Below are 23,534 nucleotides of genomic sequence, written 5' to 3'. Positions count from 1 at the left end.
AGATCACAACCTCATGCTAATGGAATCTTGCCCATTGTGGTTCAGACAGGAAGGGAAACTCTTCCAGCCTCCCACATCCCTGCACAAGCAGGAGAGTGAAACACATTACACAGAGCATCTTCCTGAACTCAGAAATCTGGGAAAGTTATCACCAAATATTGCCCTCACTGCTGTGTGAGCACTCAATCCCCTCCCTCACAGGTGCTGTAACTCTTCCAAAGGGAAGAGAGGTTTATTTTCTTCTCTCCCACATCTAAACTTGAAAGGCAGCAGAGCAGACATACCTGGGGGGAGCTGCATGGTTTTCCCATACCCTGCAGCAGAGGACATGGCTTGACCCAGGGCCTGGTTGGAGCCCAAAGGCTGCTGAGAGCTGGATTTCCCTGACCCAGCAGCTTTCTGCTTGGATTTGGACTCTTTAGAAGGCTTGGTCCACACCAGGCTCTCCCCAACCTGCAGGGCAGCTCCCATCTTCTGGGCCATCTCCACCATCTTCTCAAGAAGCAAAAAGATAAGAGCTCTGTAAGCAGGGACACTTCAGAGGGCAATAAACTCAACAACTCCATCAAAAAAAACCTACAAGAAAAGATCTGTGGAGAGCTGGCTACAGTTTGGTGCTTGGGGGAAACATCTCCACTAATTCAGTGCCTTAATTAAGAGGGAATCTTGTCTTGCTGTGTATTGATTGAAGAACTGGGCTTCAAAGAGCAGAAAGGAAGCGAGCAGCTCTCAGCAGGCGCTCGCTCTGCCTGGGAAATCTCACAAGCATAACTTCCTCCTAATAACTGGACTCCAAGTCAAACCTCCTCCTCCTCATCTGCTGCCAGCCCTGGGGTGGCTCCTGAGCTAGGCACAAACCTCAGGGTCGAAGTCAGGTGTGCTGCTCTCCCTGGCCACGGTGACCTTCCTCTCCATCTCCTGGAACTGGCTCAGGGCCCCCTCCTTGTCGCCCTGGTTGTAGAGCAGGACAGCGTAGTTCAGGTTGATGAGGGGGTTGCACCTGCAGCAGACACATGGGATGCATCACATTTCCTGAGGGAACACTTATCCTGGCTGCAGTAATGCTGAGGTGTGCCTGAGCAAAGCTGGACACTCCTCATTGTCTGGTAAAGTGCTTTGGGAGCATGGCTGAACCCTCCTGCCTGATGACAGACCCAGTGCTGGGCTCTGCAAAGGCCCCGGGTGCCAGTGCCAACAGAAACCCCCCATCACTGCCTCCCCCTCTGCAACAGCCAGCTCTGTGCACCTGGGGGCAATCCTGGGACTCTCTGTCTCCCAGCCCCACCAGTGATGGGGCTTTTTCACACTGAGACAGATGATGTTTCCCTGATTTACCTCAGACTCTCCCAGTCTGCAGGAGAGCAGCTCATCATGGGACAGGCAGCACAACAGAGCCTTGCTCTTGGGTTTTATAACCTGACACAGCACAGAATGTGCTGCTTACATTTCATTTCCTCACCTCCTCTCTCTCCCACACACAGCTGCAGGTACTGCTACAGGTGAACACAGGCACCTGCACACTCCTGCCTCCCTTCCTGAATGAAGATTTCACAAGGCAGAGCTGCTCACACACTCTCATTTCCCAAACAATCCATCTCCTTCACTGGGATACATTGACCCTCTCCATCTGGGCTGGCCAGGAGAGCCAGGTGTCACTGTCATGTTTCCTGAAAAATCCCTTTACCAGGATTTATTCTCCTGAGAAGCCTCAGAGAAGAATGAAAACAATAATTATCTGATTGCTTCTCCCTGTTTTGCTGCTTTGGAATGTGGTCTGGAGATTGTTTACCAACAGGTCCATGTTTGATTGGTTTCATGTGAATTGTTTTAATTTAATGACCAATCACCATCAGCTGGGTTGGATTCTGAGGAGTCAGTCACGAGTTTTTCATTATCATTCTTGTTAAACCTTCTGATGTATCCTCTCTCTTTCTTTAGTATAGTTTTAGTATAGCAGAATAGAATAGAATAGAATAGAATAGAATAGAATAGAATAGAATAGAATAGAATAGAATAGAATAGAATAGAATAGAATAGAATAGAATAGAATAGAATAGAATAGAATAGAATAGCAGCCTTCTGAGAACATGGAGTCAGACTCCTCATCCCTCACCTCGTCCTGGGAACCCAGCAAACTCAGCAGCCAGGGTGGGTGGAGCAGCTCTGCCTGCTCACAGCTCCCTGTGAGAACCCCACAGGAGCATCCCTGCACCCAGGCCAGGCAGGGATCCTCTGATGCTCCCTGGGTTGACAAGAAATGTGAGTGAGGTACTGGTGCCCTCTCCTGGAGCATGGCTGGGATAACTGGAACCATCCATGGCCAAGGAAGAGGCAAAAATAAATAAATAAATAAATCATATACAGCAAAAGTTTTATAAAGAATATCCTTGGTTTAAAAATGTTTTAATTCTATTTTGACATTAATTTTTGCTGGTGTTAATGGATTAATGGTGTATTTTTATTCATTAGAGCTCCTGCTTGACTAGACATGATGTCTGTTCATTTAAAGCTGTTGTTAATCAGTGGGCACTGTCTTGTAGATTTGCACTTTGAAATACCACCAGGATGGGCAGTGAGTTTGTGAATGCATGTTTGCTGTTTCACTTTTTGGTCCCCATTCTGGAGCAATGCAGAAGGGAAGGATCCTGCTGGCCCTGGGCAATAAATGAAGTGTAACCTGCAGGCCCTGACTCTCCAGTCCTGGTGATACTCCACCCCAGTGCAAGGAAGAAATCTCTCTGCATTTCCAACCATGGCTTCTCCTTCAATCAGGAAACTGGAATGCTGAGCCCACCACAGAATAAGCCCTCCTCCCTGTCTCTGCCAAAACACTGAGGAGATCAGACAGTCCTGAGAACAGCCAGTTTTAAAATTAATTGAACCTGATGGAGCTATTTCACCACCTTCAAGAGCTGAGAAGCAATATGACAATCAGAGAAAAATCAATAGCTGAATACCCACAGAAAGGACAGTTACCAGCCACAACCGGGAGTGGAACACATTTTTCTGAAGAGTTTTCCAAGTTATTTCCATTCCAGACCCAAGCATGGCACCTAGGCCACTACAAAAGCATTCCTGGTGATGGAAACCAACCACCTTCATCCCCATCAGCTCAGAACACACCAGCAAGGGAAACTTGTGGGGACACAGGTTCAGCCTCACAGTCTGGATGTTCCCCCCAGCAGGCCCTGCCAGTGGGGATTCATTTTTGCTTTGATGAGGGTTTATTTTCCTGGTCAGACCATAGAGCTGGAGCATGACCCAAGTGCCAAATGCCTGGGCAAAGCTGTAGAGACCATTTACTGCTCACAAGGCCCTGACTAAGGAGTCTCAGCTGCCTTTAAGGTCCTGTCCTGCCTTGCTATGCATGGAAAGATGATTAGGAATAGAATCATGGAATGGTTTGGGTGGGAAAGGACCTTAAATCCCATCCAGTGCCACCCCTGCCATGGGCAGGGACACCTCCCACTGTCCCAGGCTGCTCCAAGCCTGTCCAGCCTGGCTTGGGCACTGCCAGGGATGCAGGGGCAGCCACAGCTGCTGTGGGCACCCTGTGCCAGGGCCTGCCCACCCTGCCAGGGAGGAATTTATCCCTGGTGTCCCATCTCCCACCATGTGTAGCCCCTGCAGACAGACTCTGGAGTGCTGGTAGGTCTAAGTGTGCAAATATTCACAGTAAACTGGGGAGAGAAACAAAACTATTAATAAATATGAGGTAATTTTGGTTTTGTGCCTGGAATGATGACATACTCTGAGGTTCAGCTTAACATCTCTGAAATCAAGTGCTCTGATTTTAAGACTTAGACTGCAAACACAGATGTTCTTAATGAAGGGGCTGCCCTTTAACTTGCTTTATACAAACTTCTTGCACATTTTCCCAGCTAAAATCTTCCCTCTGCCCAATTCAGAACAGGCTTTACCCCAGACATCTCACTGCTCTGCACTGTGCTCAAACTTTGGGTTAAAAAGTCTGTTTTCTTCTATTCAATCTGCTCCACTGTGTATAAATATTCACCAAAAGGAGGACTGGCATCCAAAGTCACCACCACTGATTCACTGCCCAAACAGCAAAACAAAAAACAGCTCTGGGTTGCTCTGAAATTAAATCCTCTCTCATTTTTCACAGCTGACTTAAATTAAAAAGAAAAAAAAAGTTTTAACACTGTCACAGCAACAAGAATAAAGGTATTTCCCAACTACAAACCACTTAGGGTTGAGATACAGTGAGAGGCAAAGGAAATGAGTGCAGGGAGGCAAAGAAAGCCCAAACCAGTGACAGCTGTGACAAAACTTACTTGTCCAAGGCCACAGCTTGCTCATAGGAACATTTGGCATTCTCAATGTCTTCAAGGTTGGTCAGAGCAACTGCACCAAAGCAAAACATATACACAGGAGGAAATGTTTCACAAGCAGCTGATTTTTAGGACAATTGTGAATGGCATAAAATAGGTGTCACAGCAGGGCTGTCAGGACTGCTGCCAGGATTAGCCCTACTGGATGGGCTGGAAGGGACCTTAAAGCTCATCCAGTCTCATCCCTGCTGTGGACAGGGACACCTCTCACTATCCCAGATTGTTTCAAGTCCTGCCCAACTCCTGGCCTTGGGCACCTCCAGGGATCCAGGGGCAGCCCCAGCTGCTCTGGGCACCCTGTGCCAGGGAAGGATTTCTTCCCAATATCCCATCTAACCACACAATGTCACTTCTGACATGTTTATCTCATTTCATCCCCAAAATATCCAGTGCTGGAAACCCACACCCACTCCTCAGGCAACCCAACCCCAGTCTCACATGTGTCAAGTCTTTTCCAATGTTTAATCTGGATCTGACTGCACTTTTCCCTTCTATTTCCCCAGAGAGAAAAGCCTGGGCATCAGCTCCTCAGTAAAGGCTTTATGGCATGTTTCTTTACTTCACCCCACACCTCCTGTCTGTGCTGTGGTGTTCCCAAGAGGGATGCACAGGGAGCATCCCATACCTGCCAGGAGCATGTAGAGCTCTGCCATCTTGGGCTGGAAGTTGATGGCAGCACTGAGGAAGTGGAAGGCTGAGGCATACTGCTGCATTGTGAGGTGCACCAAGCCCAGGTTGTACAGGATCTTCCAGTCAAAGGGAGCCAGGTAGTTTGCCCTCTTCAGGCAGCTGACAGCCTTGGGAAAAAAGGGATAAATGTGCTAGAACAGCCCCCACATTCCCAGGTTTCTGTGGTTGAGATGACCCCAAGGTATTAGAAAGTCTTTTTTTCCCAGCCCTGTGACCGAAGAAGTCAAGATTTGTCTGTTCTGCTTTTCAAGGTTGTTTGTTTTCTCTTATCTGTTACATTCTTTCTCTGAGGAAGAAAGAATCTGCTGAGATCTGTCCAGCAGGTCAGGTTGTGGCAGGGCAGGCTGTGACACAGGTGTGGTACTAAGTACAGGTAGTTCTTAGTATAAAAGGTTAACACAGGTGGTGTTAACTTTTTATACTAAGAATTACCTGTACTTTATTTACAATAATTTTCCAATACCTATCACCTATGTTAGACAGTCTGTCTCTATCCTAAACCAATCCAAAAGTGTCACCATGACAGCAGAAGATGGAGGACAAGACGAAGAAGAACAGGACAGGCCCAGATTCCTCCATCTTGCTTCTTGACCCCCCATTTTAAAACCCCAAATTTTCCTTTTTCACCCTGTGACAAATTCACTGTCATTCTACTCAAACTCTTGTGGCTTGTAAATTTCACACAAAGTTGGTAATTGTTTCCATGGGTTAAAATCCAAGGCACAGGTGTGTTTGACTCTGTGCCAAGGTCTCTGAGCCCCTGCCAGGGTCTGGAATCACCCAGGGCAGCCAGAGCAATGTCCTGGGTCCCCACACCACATGACAGGAATCTTGTGCTTGCATGAAATTGGATGCAGATGGGAAAAAATGGGAACTGGATACTTACTGCCACGTATTTCTTCTTGCCAAAGAAGCACATGCCAATGTTGTTCCAGAGTGGGGGGCTCTCAGGAACACTGCTGGCCACCACCTTGTACTTGGAGAGGGCGACATCGAAATCCCCGTGGGCCTGCATCATGCTGCCAGCAGCCAGGGTGGCCTGGGGACAACACAACAGTGACCCACTCACAGCCCCATCTGCTCAGGCACAGCAAGAACAGGAGAGGACAAAATGATTAAACTAAAACCATCCCAGGAACAACCATTTCACTTCTAAGCACTGCCAAGATCCACAGTGGGAGCAGATGGGGATTCTGGAATCTCCCACCACAGAGCAGAACACAGGGTGAGGAACAAACCTGAGTCTGCTTCTCCCTGCACTGTTTGAATCATAAATGTCTTATAAATGAGTCTGCCCAGAGAAGCTGTGGCTGCTCCATCCCTGGGACAGTGGGAGGTGTCCCTGCCCATGGCAGGGGTGGAACAGGATGGGCTTTAAGGTCCCTTTCAAATCAAAGCATTCTGTGAGTCTGTGATTCCATCAGTATTGCAACATGACACTACAAGTGTTTAGGGTATTTTTTGGGCTGACTGAAGTATTCCTTAGAGTCTGAGGCTCTGAAAAGATCTATGCACTAATAGATTCCTTTTACAACCAAGCACAGATAGAAATAGCTCTGGTGCAAGTTAAGTGGGGAGTAAAATGTACTCAAGCAAGACATGCAGCAAAGCTCTCCTAGTTCACAGTGACTGGCTGATACTGCAAATTAATGGGAATATGCATGGGGGAAAAAAAGGAAGTGAGTACAACACACTATATTTAAATCACACTAGTTAAGTCCTTTTTAAGATTTCACAGTGACAAGTAAAATTCCTAAGTGTAAAGGTGTTTTCACAACAACTCATGTTTGTCAACCACACATTTCAATGCTCTGCATTGCCAACAGGGAAAAAAAGGAGAGAAATTAAGTGACAGCCCTAAAAAGGGAAGCAGTTCCACAATGAGGAATGGAACTCAGACACCAAGCTCAGCTCTCCAGGCCAGAGCCAAGGAAATACACACAGCAGCTGGAAGCACAGGCTATCAGCAGATGGGAGAATAATAAAATGCAATATCACAAGGGACCTGGCACAGCTCTGCAGGGATTTTTAAAATCCAGAAGATCTTCCTTCCAAAGTAAATTCCACCTGGCTTTGGTGCAACTTCAGATTAAAAACCATAGGGATCAATTTAATATCCCATATTCTGCCTCCTTCCCTTTCCCTACCTCCACACACACCCAACTCCCTACCCAGGGAAACATCCCAGAAATGGATTTCACAAAAAGCTCTCTGGGCAGGATCCTTTCCAGCCTCCCCAGGCCCCAGATGCAGATGGCAGAACTCTGACAGCGGAACTGGCTTTAGGAGGAGATGTCCCCTCATGGCTCAGCTGGGTCATTTCCACTCCTCACCATACCTTGTAGTTGCCTGGGTCGTAGGTAAGCACATTTCCAAGGTGTTCAAAAGCCTTCTGGTACTCCCCAGCCTGGGAAAAGAAGTACATAAGCATCACAAATTCAGGAATAAGAGGAGTTAAGAAGGAGAATACAGGGTTTGTGGGCACCAGGATTTCTGGTTCAGTCAGAAAAGTGAGTTTTACAGTGCTCCCATTACACACACATGTTCCTGTTTGATAATTCACAGAACAGATTCTAAGAATTTCACTTGGCTGGATTCACTGTTCTGACCCAACCACAAATGAGCTCTGGGTTCACAGGTCTGTGCTCCTTTCTCTATCCCAGAACACAGGCTACAACCTGTACTCTGCACATCCCCAATTGCCTCACCACAAACTCCTCACTGCCCAGGGCTCTCCTGCTCAGGGCACTTCCTTCCCTTCCCTTCCCTTCCCTTCCCTTCCCTTCCCTTCCCTTCCCTTCCCTTCCCTTCCCTTCCCTTCCCTTCCCTTCCCTTCCCTTCCCTTCCCTTCCCTTCCCTTCCCTTCCCTTCCCTTCCCTTCCCTTCCCTTCCCTTCCCTTCCCTTCCCTTCCCTTCCCTTCCCTTCCCTTCCCTTCCCTTCCCTTCCCTTCCCTTCCCTTCCCTTCCCTTCCCTTCCCTTCTCATGGCCTGAAGGTGTTACAGGGCATCACTGTGGCCATACATAAGCATGTGAGAGCTTGGGAACACTTAAATGCTATAGATTGGAACTAGACAAGCTCCAAGGTCCCTTCCAAGCCATCCTGTGATTCTCTGGTTTCAACTGAATTCACCTAAAGCTCATCTCATTCCCTGCCATGGCAGGGACACCTTCCACTGTCCCAGGCTGCTCCAAGCCCTGTCCAGCCTCACCTTGGGCACTGCCAGGGATGCAGGGGCAGCCACAGCTGCTCTGGGCACCCTGTGCCAGGGCCTGCCCACCCTCACAGGGAGGAATTTCTCCTTAATATCCCATCCATCCCTGCCCCATGGCAGTGGGAGCCATTCCCTGTGTCCTGTCCCTCCATCCCTTGTCCCCAGTCCCTCTCCAGCTCTCCTGGAGCCCCTTCAGGCCCTGCCAGGGGCTCTGAGGTTTCCCTGGAGCCTTCTCTGGTCCAGGTGAGCACCCCCAGCTCTCCCAGCCTGGCTCCAGAGCACCCTCAGAGCAGCTTGGGGGCCTCCTCCTCCTCTCAGGCACTACTGCCTATTCTTCTTTGCTTGTTCACTCTTTGGGAAGCCAGCTTCTGGAATAATCCAGCCCTTCCCATCCATTGCACAGACACAAGGATAAGCACACCTTTGTTATTTAAATTGATTCTGATTTTCCTTTATGGTGCATTAACACTCACAATTTCATGGCTGCTTTTTCAGGATAACTCCTGCTGCAGAAGCAAGGTAATGACTAGTCATGTTTTGTTATACTTGGAGGATTTATAACAGAGTTAGGGCTGTTGCCAAACAGAATTCCTGCTCTGGCTCTGCTCCAGGGAATCAGCTTGCTTTTAGCAGCAAAGGCAAGACACAGAAAAGCAAGTTCTGTCCTGTTAAATTCAGTCTGTAGAGAAGCATGTGCAAGCAATGGGAAGGTGGACAGAAATTAACTCTATAAAAAATCCAACAGGGTTATACTGAAAATAATTAAGTTTTTGTAACAGTAACAGCATTTATTACCTGCAGGTACAGTAGGCCCAGGGCTGTGAGCAGGTCTGTGTTTTCTGGAGAAAACCTGGAATATAAAAGCCTGAGTTTGTTTTTCGGCCCTTCCAGAACAGGGTAAAAAACAGAACATGGAATTCTGATGCTACAGTATTGTTGGATCAATCCAGGAAATTAAATTGTAATTACTAAAAACAAATATTAGAACTGCCATCATGGGGACTTCCTTTGAATAACATCACACCTCAGCTACCCAAATATCTTCTGGGGATTGGTGGGAAGGCAGAAAGCTCTGTGAAATACATCTGGACACATAATAAGATAATGTGGTTTTGTTAAGCTTCAAAGTGAGTCTGAATCAGTGACCTGGAAATACAAAATGAGATTTTCCATTGTCTCTCATAAACCACCCTGTAAATCCATCCATCCTAAGCCTCTTGGGCCATGTAGGGCAGGCAATCCTCAGCATTCCTGATGGATTCTACACACTCCTCATCAGAATTTTAATTCACCTTATAAAAAGATTACAAATAAATAGGATGGAAACCACAACAAAAAAGGACAAAGCAGAGAGAGACACAATTTGTGGTCTCATTCACCCCAACAGGAGTCAGTTTTTAATTCCCTGCTAGCAAGACTTAAACAAATCTGATCTGCACACTCACACTGGCACCTCTAAACTTCAACCACAACAAAACCACCTGTGCCTGGTGGAATACAAGGAATAACAGAGTGTCCTGGAGCTGGAAACAGCAAGAAAAATGTCATAGGCAGATGAGAAGAAAAAAAACCCCAGGAATAAACAGGAATGAAGAAGAAAGGAGGGCAGGGGAGCACCAGGATAAGAATATAAACCTGGTAAGATGCTTAGCAAGGATTATTTACGTAATAAACATTCTAGATTAGTCCAAAAGCCTGCCCAGCCCCACCTACCCTCAGGCAGCAGTGAGGGCAGACATGTAAGGAAACACTGCATCAACACCCCCTGCCTCCCAACACACTCCTGATTTTCTGTCCAGTGCTGGCCTCCATGGCAAAGCTGCATTTGAAAGCACTGGCAAGGCTTGGGAATGCCCTAAAACAGGGATAGGTGGGCACTGAGGAGCAGTGATGGGGTGGGAGAAGCTCCCTGTGCCCAGCACATCTCCCTCAGCCACAAACTGCTCTGAGGGAAAGCAGCAAGTGACCCCAGGCAGGGATTTTGGGGGGGCAGGCAGGGTTACATTGTTTTGGGAGATAAACCTTTGGCATGGATGAAGTCAGTTTTGGATCACTTTGCTCCCAGGCATCTCCATGCATTTGTTATTCCAATTTTTTCTGGCAGCCCTTCCAAGAGCTCCCTTGTTCCCTGCCACACTGTCAGCAGGAGCAGAGACAGCTGAAGTGCTTGGAAGTGCCAGCTCTGCTCAGAGCCCCTGTAATTACCATTAGCTTTTTAATCATGGCCTCAATTCAGATCTGGGACACCAATCAATTTTCTCCTGGCATAGGATGGGAATGGGCAGATGGAAAAAAAGGGATATTTCTTACTCTACAGCTTTCTTATATACTTCAATGGCTTTATCCATCTCTCCCTCCAAGAGGTGAATTTTGCCCAGCATCATGTACGTCAGGTCGTGTCTGTTGAGCTCCAGGGCATGGTTGAGCTGGTCTCGTGCCTAAAAACACAACCACAGAGAAGAAAGAAATAATAAATGATTCCAGAGCCCTCAGCAAAGCAACAGCCATGAGTAATCCCCAACAGCCAGGGAAGGAGAACAGCCAACAAACATCCCCTGCACCTGGAGAACACAAACCCCAGCCCAGCTAATCCTTGGAACAAGCTCTGCACCAGCAGCCACCTGCTTTTAGGGGCAGTAAAAGGCAACACCTTCAAGCCAAGCAGGAGGCATTTGCCTCCCAAGGAGGAGATGAGCACGGGCCTGCTCCTGGATTTGAGTTTGTTTGGCTTGAGGGACGCTCTGGATTTGTTGGCTGAACTGATACTTTGCAGCTTGTTCTTCCTTAAAATGCTTATTCCAGCAGTGGGGAAGGGAAAATCTCAGGGGAGGTGTGAGCAGGTCCCAGTTTGGAAGGTGTTGGTGCAGACAACAAATCCCAAGTGTGAACCCACACTCCCAGGCTGTTTTTGCAAAGGGATGCCTCAAACAGGGAGCACAGCTGGGCTTTGCTGCAAGGAACACAGCACCCACCAGCAAGAGCAGCAGGGAGGGGCTGGGCCAAACTGGGAACAAAAAGGGTCTAAATGCTGTTTTTCCCTTAGAGCAGCTGGATCAGAGACAGCTCAGTGCTCACCACCAGCACTCAGGGAATGGTTAAGTGAGGAACTGGGACTGGCACACTCAGACCTGGGAATAAAACTGCATTTCAACCTCCAAAACTCCTGTACTAACTGCAGGTGTAGTTCAAAAGGAGCTTCAGACACAGGAGCAAAACCTTCCCTTGGAGGAAAAAAGGAGCTGCTGCACCCCCAGCAAACAACCCCATAACTCCTTCCCTCTGAGTCCTGCCAGACCCAGGGAGCTGAGGTTTCCTGCAGGAAAATGAGATGCATCAGTCTCAGCTGGGGAAATGGTTTGGGGTTTTACCATCACCCTTCTCTTGCTTCAAGAGGATGGAGCTGGATTGCTGCTCCTACAAATCCAGCAGTTTTCCTGGGTCTGCCTTTAAAGGGCTCAGACACAGAAGCAGCTCTTATTGGAGCACAGCCCATTTTCTGTCTAGTTTGAGGTTTCTCAAACATTCCCTTTAAAACCAAAAATGTTCTCTGAAAAATCTTAGATTTCAGAAAAAGCCTCTGGCCCTGCCACAGGGTGATCTCCCTTTACACAACCTCAATGACTTGCAGCTGACTCAAAGAAATTCAACACACAAATGGGAACAGAGACAGCTCACAAACCTTTGCTCCCAAAAACAAAACACTGAAGCAAAAAACTTTCTTGAAGCCTCTTGCTGCAAATGATCCATTTCAAGCTATCAAAGACACTGAAATTTCTGGGATGCTTCCTTGCTTCCCACTGACATTACCTTGTTGAAGTGTTTCAGGTACATGTAGCACACACCCAGGTTGTGGCTGATCTCCTGCATGAAAAAAAGCCAAATCAGCACAAGGAATGAAATAAAATCTGACAACTCTGACCCAGAGGAAGAGAGCCCTGACTGCCCACACTGTTCTTGCTTTTCAGAGCAAGGAAACCTATAAATTCCAGTTACTTCAGGCACCCACAGAGCTTAAGTGGGGTTGTACACAAAACATTACAGTCCTCTGAGACAAAAACCACAGAAATGACAAAGCTCTTTTGAGACATCAGACATTTTGTTTTCAGAGAACAAGGAGCACAGACTGGTTTCTTCATTGTGGTGCCACCCTGTAAAACTTGCTGCCCTCATGGGTGACTCAGTTTGGCTGTACATCAGTAGGATATGCACAGTGTCCAACCCAGCTGGACAAAACTGGAAGATGTGCCTCATTTTCCAAAACACAACTTGAGCACTGGAATATCTGATATCCCTCTGGCATTCTAAACAATTTTGCACTGGGTAGGGAGATCCCTTAGGGATCCTAAACACTCTGGTCTGTAGGGAGCATCCCTGCCCCTAACTCCTCACCCACAGTTTAACACACAAGGCACCTTCCCAATTTGAGAAAACCAAGGTTCTCCCAATTTCTTATTTTATTCTGGTGAGCATTTCACTGATTCATCAGCTTAGACAGCCTTGACCTTTGGAAACTCTCTTACTTCCCCATCAACCTGTTTTCCTCCATGCAGCCTCTCCAGCTGTGCAGAACTGAATCAGTGACTCCAGGCTGCTGCAGACTGCAGAATGAGGGAAGAGCAGAGTCTGATTCTGCTTCCAGTGCTGAGCCAGGAATGGGGAATAACTAATCAAAATACCCACTGGCATCTGCCTGCTGGGTTGTAAATAGGGTTACAAGCATGCCAAGCATTGGAAATGCAGGTGGAAAAAAGACTTGTGATACAAAAGGTTTCTGAGTTGTCTGGCACAGGGGAATTTGAATAACACCAAAGCTATCCTTGTATCCTGAATTTTGGATGTACTGACAAACAAAGGAATGAGCTCACACATTGCAAGCCTACTTTAAAACACTTCTGCAGGCAAAACAGGCACCTGCAGAAGCTGCAAGGTATGGCCTCTCCCTCACCCACTGTCACACCTTTCCCTTTGCAATGTTCTTCCACTCTTTTTGCCTTTTTATTCAGAAGAGCTCATTTAATCACTGCTTCTGTATTTTCAGTGATGTTTTGCATTACAAAAGCTTTCCCAATTACTCAAGCAAGTTTTAATACCTGAGGTTTCCAAACTCTCCCCATATTTCCCTTAAAGCACAGATGTGGTTATGTTAAAATTGATCCTTGGCCAAGTTCCAACACACTGCTCAATTCTCTGTGCCCCAAGCCAGGGATTTGCCCCAGGGCATGGGATTTGGTTCCTGTGATCCAAACCAAGCTCAGACCACAGGCAGTGTGAGCTCACCATGGTTTGGGACAAGTTTGCAGCTATTACAAAGATCTGCAACCCCCTGAACACTCACCCAGTCCTTCTCATCGAGTTTTGCTGCTTCATTGTATACTTCAATGGCAGCCTTATGCTTCCCCAGGAGAAACCTGCAAAAGGATTGCAATTCTTATGTCTTTCCTGTTTTCAGACCCTGCTGTGCAGCCACTATCACCTTTGCCAGTGAGAAATTATCTTATTTGCTGTATCTCCAGAAATCTGCAGGAGAAGTTTACAATCTCAGCACTGCTCCCTCTGGGGACCAAGGTCATCCATCCTGACACTAGTGGGGATGTAAGGAATGAATGCCCAGGCTCTGCAACCTGCTTTTGTCTCCAAGGAAAGAGACAGGTGCCCTGACACAACCTTCAGCAACAGAAAAGGATCTGTAGGGTCAGGTCAGCACCTGTAGCTCTGGACCCTGAAATCAGGATCACCTTTCTGCCTGAAGCCCAAAGAAAGAGAAAATACAAGAGCAGCCAGGCAGATAACAGAGATTCTGCTTAAAGAACAACCCACGCTTCTGGAAGCCAAGCCAAGTGTTGATAAGGAGGAAACATGTCTGGAATTAAGCAGCCTAAGAGAAAAACAAAGCATGGAAGGTCCTGGGTGGCACAGCCAAGAGCAACAACAAATAAAACACCACTCACAGGGATCGTGCCACCTGCTTGAGGTTGTCAGCACTTCGAGGGTTCAGAATGGAACATGTCTGGAAAAGTTCAAGAGATTCTTGAATCCTCCCCTCCAAGCGAAATATCAAAGCTGTAAAACAACATAGAGCAGGCAAATGAATCCATTCTCAGCAGGAAAAACGTGCCTCTGAATGCAGGGAAAGAAGGGGGAGCACACATCTATCACATCAGTGCTCCTCTGGCGTTTGTCCCTCCTGCAGCACCCACAGTTTTGTGTCTGAGGGCAGGACTCTGTGTGCCTGGGGAAATTCAGGGCTCAGAACAAAAGCTTTAAGCTTTAAATCATGGGGAATTGCTTGTACAGATGTAACCTGGATTTCTCCCCTGCCCAGCCTCTCCAGGCTGCAGCATGTCCCTGCCAGCAAATCTCCACTGTCCCCCATCATGGCATTTGGAATTGCAATGTCACATTTTGGGAGTCATTTTTAGGGGCCAGAGGGCAGGGCAGGAAGAGGAATGCCATCCTTAGAGCAAGGAGCGAGACAATGATCACCTGGGGTGGGTAACAAACAGAAAACATGCATCTGTAACAGAATCAAACACACAGCAACACACTGAAGGCCTGGAACCCAGAACCCAAAGAAGAACTGATGACAAATAGAGAGAAAAAAGGAAATTTAATCAGCCCATTTCATGTGAAAATCCCTAATTTCAATAGTAAATGGAGCAAGCAGAGAGGAAAAAATGTATTTTGACATAACAAATCTATGTGTCCCTCACCTACCCCCTGCATTGTTCTCTGTATCTCAAATCAGGGGTGACCTGCTTTAGCAAAAAGATTTTCATACATACCTTGGACATAGACAGCATATTCACAGAGCCCTTGGGACTCCTGGAGCTGCTCTTTGATGACAGCCTGGAAGGACAAAATTGTAAGCTCACATCAATTTAACAAAGTTGATTCCAGAGATTTGGTTCCAGTCACAAAAACCACAACCCCAGCTCTAACAAGGGCACTGGACCACGACTGGGACAACCACACAGGGCACACAACAGAGCTCTGTGCCAGGAACACTGTGGCCCTTTCAGTATTGCCCTGTTCATTCCTATTCCCAAAGATAATTAGGTACTACCTGGGGAAAACACCAGGAGGCATCTCTCAAAGCATCCTCTGCTGATAAGGGTATCTACTCCAGGCCCTTTGTGAAGAAATAAATTGAACTGGAGCAAGCGCAGCTGACTGCATGAAAGCCAAAAGAACAAATGAGGAGTGAACAGGGAAAAAAAACCCTGATGAAAATGTAAATTCTTTCTGGCTTTATCCACACAGCTCCCAGTTTGGGGTGGGGTGGCTGCAGTCTGGATATATTCCATAGTCACATCCTTTGGAATCAAGAGCATAATTTCTGCTCTGAGACTCCCCTTTTGTGCAGAAGTGGAAGAACACAGGGGTAAGAGTAATTTCTGAGTCACCTGGTGCTTATCTGGCATTTCAGATGTGTATGGCCAGTACCAGCAGCCCCTGCCTCTGAGAGGAACAGAAGTGAAGGACCTCAAAATTGAACCTCAAATACAGCACATGGGAGGAAAACTATTACTGAGAAAGTTATTCTTGAGAAGACATTAATTGAGAAGTTACCATTGAGAAGGAAAGTTCTTATTGAAGGAAAAGGAAGAACAGGCCTGAGCTGCTCTTCTCTCACCTGTACCTGCTAATTTATCTATGTAACTCTTTACAAAGTGCATGATTATAAACCACTGTACTCAGAAATAACCAACATGTCCTCAATTCACATACTCTGGATTGTTCCATCTACATAAACCCGGATTCTCAGAGCAAGAGAGGGCAATAGAGAGCTATCTTTTAGAGAAATCTGATTAATTCTATAAACCCTAAAAAGTCCCACAGCAAAAGGCCCTCAGCTGAGGAATATGATCTCAAATCCCAGATTTCTTCCCCCAAGTTTATTTAAGGTGCTGATGACAGAATTTAGACACAACTGGCAGGAGACCAAGCAGTCTCTGTGTCATCCCAGGGGATGCTGCAGCTGCAGACTCTCAGGGACGTCTGCCTGGCTGCCTTTGCTCAAGCAGCATTGAAAGGGTCAAAATCATTTTAATGCCTTCACTTTGGGGAGTTGATGTCAGTAAATAAACAGTTTTTAATGGCCTTTTAGTTCATTGAAAACTATGGGAGATTTTAAACTCTGTTAGAGAGGGAGCATTTCAAAGCACTGAGCGGGAAAGACCAAAATTAATGAACACAACAGGTCATTTGTTTCTTACTCAGACTAAACTGATGGATTTTAACAACACCCAAGCCATCCTGGAATCTTCCATTTTACTGCAAAATCACTTTTTTGTGAGCTCTGAGAAAAGGAAAGCTGGCCTGCCAAGCACAGGAGTATTTATTAGCTGTCTTCTCTCGATTTTCCCCTGCTATTTCCTTGCTTCCATGACTGATGAAGACATGGAGACATCAGTGTTGCCTTTACATCATCCATTTGTTATTTTCTCTGCTTTCCTGAGCTGCACATATTTTTTTTCTTGTACTCTGTGATTCCACATCCCATCACAGAAACAATCAACACACAGAATCACACCAAGAGACTCCAGTCAGACCACAAAAAAGGGGAAACAATTTTCTGGTTTGAGGGCAAGTCCAGCTTGTGTTTCTATCTATGCAAACCAAGATCTGAGAGGAAATTACTGTAATGATACAACTCCCTGGCTCTGTTAATTAAGAGCTAAATGAAATTCCTCCAGCCTGCCCATTTCCTAAGCACCTCCAAGGTCTCTCCAGCAGAGGCAAGTCCTGACCAACCTGGTGTTTCAGAAACCAAAAATATTCAGATCTTTGCTGCACATGCCAGAATCAGAATGGCAACTCTTGTCCCCTCCTCCTGCCCATGGGTGCATCATCTTCTTGCGCTCATTTTATCAGAAAAACACTCTGTTAAATAAAAATTGCCATTTTCTTAGTCCACTTCCCATTGTAATTCCAGACAACCAGTTCTAAGCTGCTCACCAAGCCCAAGATGAATTACAGCATGCCATGGACCATGTGTAAAATGAAAGAATTTTGCTCAAAAGTAACCAGGATGTTTTTTATTTACACTTGGTAGTAATGTTTCCCTCAACTGAAGTGTTTTCATAGCGTCCCTGTAGTACCATAAAGAAACCTGCACTGTGGAACTGTGTTATCATCAGTTTGGAAAAGCCTATCCATCACTTGGAACAACAGAGGTCTGCAGTTTGTTCCATTTTCCCCTCCCAGTGACATCCTGAGCTCCCAGACTGCTCCAGAGAGCTGCATCCTCAGATCCTGAAGGCAGCCAAGGACTGGAGACCACTGAAGTCATTTTGCTCCTGTTTTCTCTTGATCCCCTTATTCCACAAGAAGTCAGGACAGAGGGTGGTTGGGAAACTGTCAAGAAAACTGTTTTGTCATGACATCAGTGAAATAATCCCCACATTCTGGAGGCAGCTCTTACCTTACACTCCTCATAGTCTCTGCGGACGTAGAGCAGATAAATCAACCAGTTCTTCCTCTCTAGGATTGGCAGCTCTGGGGCTGTATGTGGGAAATATTCACAGAACAAGGAATCAGACTGAGCAGCAGAGAATCTGGGAGAGACAGTCCCAACCACCCCAACTGCCTGCACAAGGCAAGGAATTCAAGAACTGCAATTGCAATTAATGATTTGACTTGAAGGCTGGAGTGTGGACTTCTAAACAGGGTCTGGTTTTATTCTACTTCTTAAATTCATGGATAAAACACCTTGTTCAGGATAGACACTAAATAAAAGCTCTAAGCTGAAAACTTCCACCTCCTGGAAGGTGGTCTACTGTGAGGTGTCCCTGCCCACAGCACAGGGTTGGAACAAGATGGGTTTTAAGGTCCCTTCCAACTCAAACCAGTTTGGGATTCTAAAAGACTTGAGGCATCAGCTCCTCCTGGAGCAGATCCTGGAGTAAACAGCTCCACACAGGCATTTTAATTCAACACTGGTTGGAGGAATTGCATCTTTTCAAATACACAAGAGGAAATGAGTTGGATTCACATTTTGAATCTAGGGCAAAAGAATCAAAGGTCTTTAAGATGAATTTCTGGGACTGAATGAGCAGGAAACAGTAGATAAACACAAAAAGAGATTGGAGAGATGGGGTCTGAAGGTGTGAATAATTTCAAAAGGTCAAACTGAGTTCACTGAATCTGTGAAGGGACTAGGAAACATCACAGGTCTGAGAGACTGAAGCTACTGCAGAAAAACATTTGATGCAGAGGAGGAGGAAGCCTTGTGCTCCAGCATTTCAATGGTGCAGAGCTGGCAGCAGTAATTATGGCAAATCACGGATGGATGTTGCTTAGCGATATCCACGTCGGGTTTACAAGCTGAACACACTGCTGTGCATTTCATTAAGGCTGAGAATGTATTGCCTGCGACTGGAGTCTCCATTCTGAGGGGTAACCATAGCAACTGGCCCAAAAGCTCCGTGTTTGCAAGTCAATATTGTGACACGAGCGAGCGCAGAGGCAAAGGCAGGCGAGGGCTGGGGCAGGGCTGGGGGGACACAGCCCAGGGACACGGCACAGGGACACAGCACGGGGACACAGCACAGGGACACAGCACAGGGACACCTCCTGCAGCACAGGGACACAGCACAGGGACACAGCACAGGGACACGGCACAGGGACACAGCACAGGGACACAGCACAGGGCACAGCACAGGGACACCTCCTGCAGCACAGGGACACAGCCCAGGGACACAGCACGGGGACACGGCACAGGGACACGGCACAGGGACACGGCACAGGGACACAGCACAGGGACACGGCACAGGGACACGGCACAGGGACACAGCACAGGGACACAGCACAGGGACACAGCACAGGGACACAGCACAGGGCACAGCACAGGGACACCTCCTGCAGCACAGGGACACAGCACAGGGACACAGCACAGGGACACAGCCCAGGGACACAGCCCAGGGACACAGCACAGGGACACGGCACAGGGACACGGCACAGGGACACAGCACAGGGACACGGCACAGGGACACGGCACAGGGACACAGCACAGGGACACCTCCTGCAGCACAGGGACACCTCCTGCAGCACAGGGACACAGCACAGGGACACAGCACAGGGCACAGCACAGGGACACCTGCAGCACAGGGACACCTCCTGCAGCACAGGGACACAGCACAGGGACACCTCCTGCAGCACAGGGACACCTCCTGCAGCACAGGGACACAGCACAGGACACAGCACAGGGACACAGCACAGGGACACGGCACAGGGACACAGCACAGGGACACAGCACAGGGACACAGCACAGGGACACCTCCTGCAGCACAGGACACAGCACAGGGACACAGCACAGGGACACAGCACAGGGACACCTCCTGCAGCACAGGGACACCTCCTGCAGCCCTTTGGAGGGAGCAGAGGCACCCCCGGACACGCTGGCCCAGCTCCAGCAGCACAGAGCAGAAGGTGACACTGGGGAGCCCAGGGGCCCTTTGCCATCAGAGGTGAGGAAGAAGAAACCCTGCAGGGGGAAGGGCTGGTGCCAAATGTAATTATCTTTTGGAATGGCTGAGCTTTAATTGCTTCTGGAGCACACCAGGCTCTTCCTCATAACCCACATCAAGTCCAGTTTCAGTCAGAGCTCCTAAATCCAACATCCTTTAGGGAAAACATTTCACAAAGCCATTCTCATTTTCTTGGTTTCTGGAGAACACCAGGCTCTCCCCCGATAACCCACATCAAGTCCAGTTTCACTTAGAGCTCCTAAATCCAACACCCTTTAGGTTTTGAATTTGGAAAATATTTCACAAAGCCATTCTCATTTTCTTGGGTTCTGGAGCACACCAGGCTCTCCCCCATAACCCACATCAACTTCAGTTTCATTTAGAGCTCCTAAATCCAACATCCTTTAGGGAAAACATTTCACAAAGCCATTCTCATTTTCTTGGTTTCCAGAGCACACCAGGCTCTCCCCCCATAACCCACATCAAGTCCAGTTTCACTTAGAGCTTCTAAATCCAACATCCTTCAGCTGTTGAATTTGGAAAACATTTCACAAAGCCATTCTCATTTTCTTGGTTTTTCTTTCTTAAATTCCAGAATATCCATCTAGATTTATATTAGAGCTGAGAATTAAATGTGCACACTAGCAATTTAAGGTCAAATAGCTTCTAAAGAAGGTTCAACTACCCTAAAACAAATAGAAAGCTTGCAGTCCAAACAAAAAAGTAATCCAAACACACAAAAGAGTAATCCAAACAAAAGAGTAATGCAAACAGGCTAAGCTCACAGAAATGCACAGATCAGGGATCCACACATTCCCAAATTCTGCTCTGCTGTGGAGTATCCAGATCTTTGTAAGTAAAGCATTTTAATAAGCATGTTCCCAGATCAGATTAATTGATTTCTGATAGCTTTATGTTTCCCATTTGTCCTTAGAGTGAGAGGATGAAGGGAAGAGCCAAGAGGCTGCCTAAATAGCCACAAACTGATTGAAACTCCAATGTTTCACATCTGAAGCCCATTCAGGGGCTACCAAATTCACTGACACTCTGTAATTACTTCCCTGTGCAGGTTATTGCCAGTGCCAGGGTGTGACAGACACACAGCACCTGGGGGTGCTGGAAATGCTCTGTCCCATCCCTGGAAGTGTCCAAGGCCAGCCTGGATGGGGCTTGGAGCACCCTGGTCCAGTGGAAGGTGTCCCTGCCCATGGCATGGGTGGGATCAGATGGGTTTAAGGTCCCTTCCAACCCAAACCAGCCTGGGATTCTGTAAAAGCAGCTGGACTCGTGTGCCCTTCCTGCCTGGCATCTCCTGGTGCCACTGTCTGATATAAAACACCAAACCTGACCCACCTGGGCACTTCCCACCTTCTTCTGTAAGTATGCATTTAAAGACAGACACTGCAAACTCTGTGTACCCATCTACATTCCACTAACTGAAGTATCCTTCACCATTTTGTGCCTATTAATACAGCCTCAAATTAGAAAATCCTGCAGCTGCCTGAAATGGGGAATAGTCAAAAGAACTCCAGACACACCCCACAGGTCTCCAACCATCTGTTCATGCCTTACTGGGAAGGTAAAAAGTGCCATTAAAGGTTAAAATATACACCAGTGTTGTGGGCTAAGATAAGATGCCAGCACACCAGAGAGGGGATGGAGGATTGCTTGTTTAATTCCTGAAGGAAAGAGCTTTTTCACACTTATGAGACAAGAAGGATGTTGTACTCCACTCCCACACCATGGAAACGCCTGCTGGGAGCAGGGATGGGAAGGAAGAAATGCTGAACATCAGACTGAGGGCTGAGCACAACAACAGGGGAAGGGGAAAACCCAAGGAGTCGCCTAAAAGTGCTGGGATGGAGAGAAAATGAAGAAATGAAAAGGCACTGTGAGCCCCAGGAGTGAGCACTGCTGACATCTGCAGATAAACCAGCTCTGCTTCCCCAGGGATGCACCTGTGAGCTGAGGAAAACTCTGTGATTGGGAAACAGGGAGATTTTATGCTCCTAAAATTCATTTGGAAATAGCAACAATTGACTGAGGAGACACAAATCCCTTTTTTTCTTCTTTCTCCCTAAGACAAGCAAATTGAAAGCAGACCAACAATTCTGATGTTTTTCAAAATCTATGACAAAATTAATGGTTAAATTTGACACAGGAACACATCTGATGCCCCCAAAAATGGCTGTGGGAAGTAAAGGATTGTTACCAGGCTCTGTGCTCTATTCAGATGCAGAAAGAATTAATGGAAATTATTTATACACCTCTCCAGAGCCTCAACCACTTAATGTGCATTCCTGCTTTCCCACAAAGCAGTGGATACCTGCTCCTGGTGGATTTATCTCCCTCAGGTTTGCTCCCTCAGCCTGCTGATAAGGGCTGTCACAGTGCAATGGGTCACTGCATTCTCCTGAAGAAAATGGAAATACAAATGCCTGTTAATTTGGGTCTCTAGCTCCAGATAAAGGGAATAAAACACCTTCTTCAATATGTGGACCTTCAGGATTTTCTCCTATGTCACTGCTGGATGAAGACACACTTTTCTTTGTCACCTCTAGCAATAATCCCAGGTACTGCACAGGTTGGAAAAGTGTGGTTTAGATCCTTCTAGCAGTGAAGAAACAAAAAGCCATTATTTGCTGTAAATCAATCTGCCCAAAGGCCAGCCCAGGAAAACACAATCATCAAAGAACTTGGTATCTACATCAAAAAGAGTTTATAACTTGCATAATTGTCTTTCAGCCTCTCTTTTGCGGGACTACAAAAGTCCTGTGCCAGGGAGTCAACCACCAAAAATATGATTAAATGCCTTTGAAGTGTGTTTTGATTGAATTCAAAAGGGAATCCATCTGATCCCCTCGCTGGCCAGTGATTGATTGCACGAGCCACTTCCAGCAAGGTGATTTTTCTTTCTGACAATGCTCCTTTAAGGAAGCCACTGGAGCAGAAACCCTGACAGAATCACAGTAAGATCATCAGGTTTGTATCTGTGCTGCTCTATCATCACTCTTCCCTTTATTCCTCCTCTTATAGATTTTCTCAGAGGACTGGAAAAAAATAATAATGAGTTATTCCCTTTTGTGTAAACCTCCCTAGGTAATTATTTTGTGCTTGCATCTTCATATTGGGTAATTATAGCTTAGGGATGAACTATCAAACAGTGAGGTTTAGCTTTAATAAAAGAGCTTTAAATTGCTGTAAAAATAAGAGGGGGGAAAAAAGGCCCCAGAAGCTCCTATGAGATTTCATGGGGGAAATGATTGCTAAACCAGTTCAGAGCCCAGCCCTCCTTCCAATCCAGATCATTGGAAAGGGTCCAAGCCCCAGTTCACCCCTTCCAGCTCTGAACCCAACCTGAGCAAGAGCAGCAAAGGGGCAAAAGACTCAAGGAGCCACAAGAAGAACTTTTTATTGCCCAAAATCCCCAATAACCTAAAGCACACATAACATACAGCACAAAGAGAGGACAGAAAAGCTTTACAAAGGCAGTTAAATAGAAGTATTTTTAGTTTTTTTATTCTGCAGTAGCTTCCTGAGCCACAGCCTGGATCCATTGTGGAAGGTACCACATATGTGGGATAGGTTTTCCAACAGGATTCAGCTGTCCCTTTCCAAATTCTAATTCAAAATTCCACGGTGCAAAACAGCATCATCCAAGAACAGAGATATTTTCAAAACTAACAAACACCCAGGCAGTGCCTCAATTCTCTATTGTGACATTTTGATATTGAGGCAGGAGAAGCACAAAAGAACATCATAAAGTGAATCAGAATCCCAGGATGGCTTGGGTTGGAAGGACCTTAAAGAT

The 23,534-nt window shown here is 46.8% G+C and overlaps 1 protein-coding gene across 3 annotated transcripts in view; it reads right to left on the bottom strand.

The window, feature by feature from the left end:
* BBS4 (Bardet-Biedl syndrome 4) overlaps positions 1 to 23,534 on the bottom strand; it is a 37,814-nt gene that overhangs the window by 2,697 nt on the left and 11,583 nt on the right. For 2 of the 3 annotated variants that reach the window (XM_063169379.1, XM_063169378.1), the window contains 13 exons: positions 17,680 to 17,759; positions 15,038 to 15,101; positions 14,204 to 14,315; positions 13,591 to 13,663; positions 12,063 to 12,116; positions 10,566 to 10,693; positions 9,051 to 9,105; positions 7,381 to 7,449; positions 5,929 to 6,081; positions 4,978 to 5,149; positions 4,296 to 4,365; positions 859 to 1,000; positions 285 to 492 (listed from right to left, as the gene is read on the bottom strand). In XM_063169379.1, the coding sequence (XP_063025449.1) occupies positions 285 to 492; positions 859 to 1,000; positions 4,296 to 4,365; positions 4,978 to 5,149; positions 5,929 to 6,081; positions 7,381 to 7,449; positions 9,051 to 9,105; positions 10,566 to 10,693; positions 12,063 to 12,116; positions 13,591 to 13,663; positions 14,204 to 14,315; positions 15,038 to 15,101; positions 17,680 to 17,759 (1,380 nt within the window). The remainder of the gene's footprint in view (positions 1 to 284; positions 493 to 858; positions 1,001 to 4,295; positions 4,366 to 4,977; positions 5,150 to 5,928; positions 6,082 to 7,380; positions 7,450 to 9,050; positions 9,106 to 10,565; positions 10,694 to 12,062; positions 12,117 to 13,590; positions 13,664 to 14,203; positions 14,316 to 15,037; positions 15,102 to 17,679; positions 17,760 to 23,534) is intronic. The other variant, XM_063169380.1, reaches the window with a different exon arrangement.

The sequence above is a fragment of the Melospiza melodia genome, chromosome 15, assembly GCF_035770615.1.
Source record: "Melospiza melodia melodia isolate bMelMel2 chromosome 15, bMelMel2.pri, whole genome shotgun sequence".
Lineage (NCBI taxonomy): Eukaryota > Metazoa > Chordata > Aves > Passeriformes > Passerellidae > Melospiza > Melospiza melodia.
Note: the sequence above shows the minus strand (reverse complement) of the source record. Positions and strands in the feature narration are given on the sequence as shown.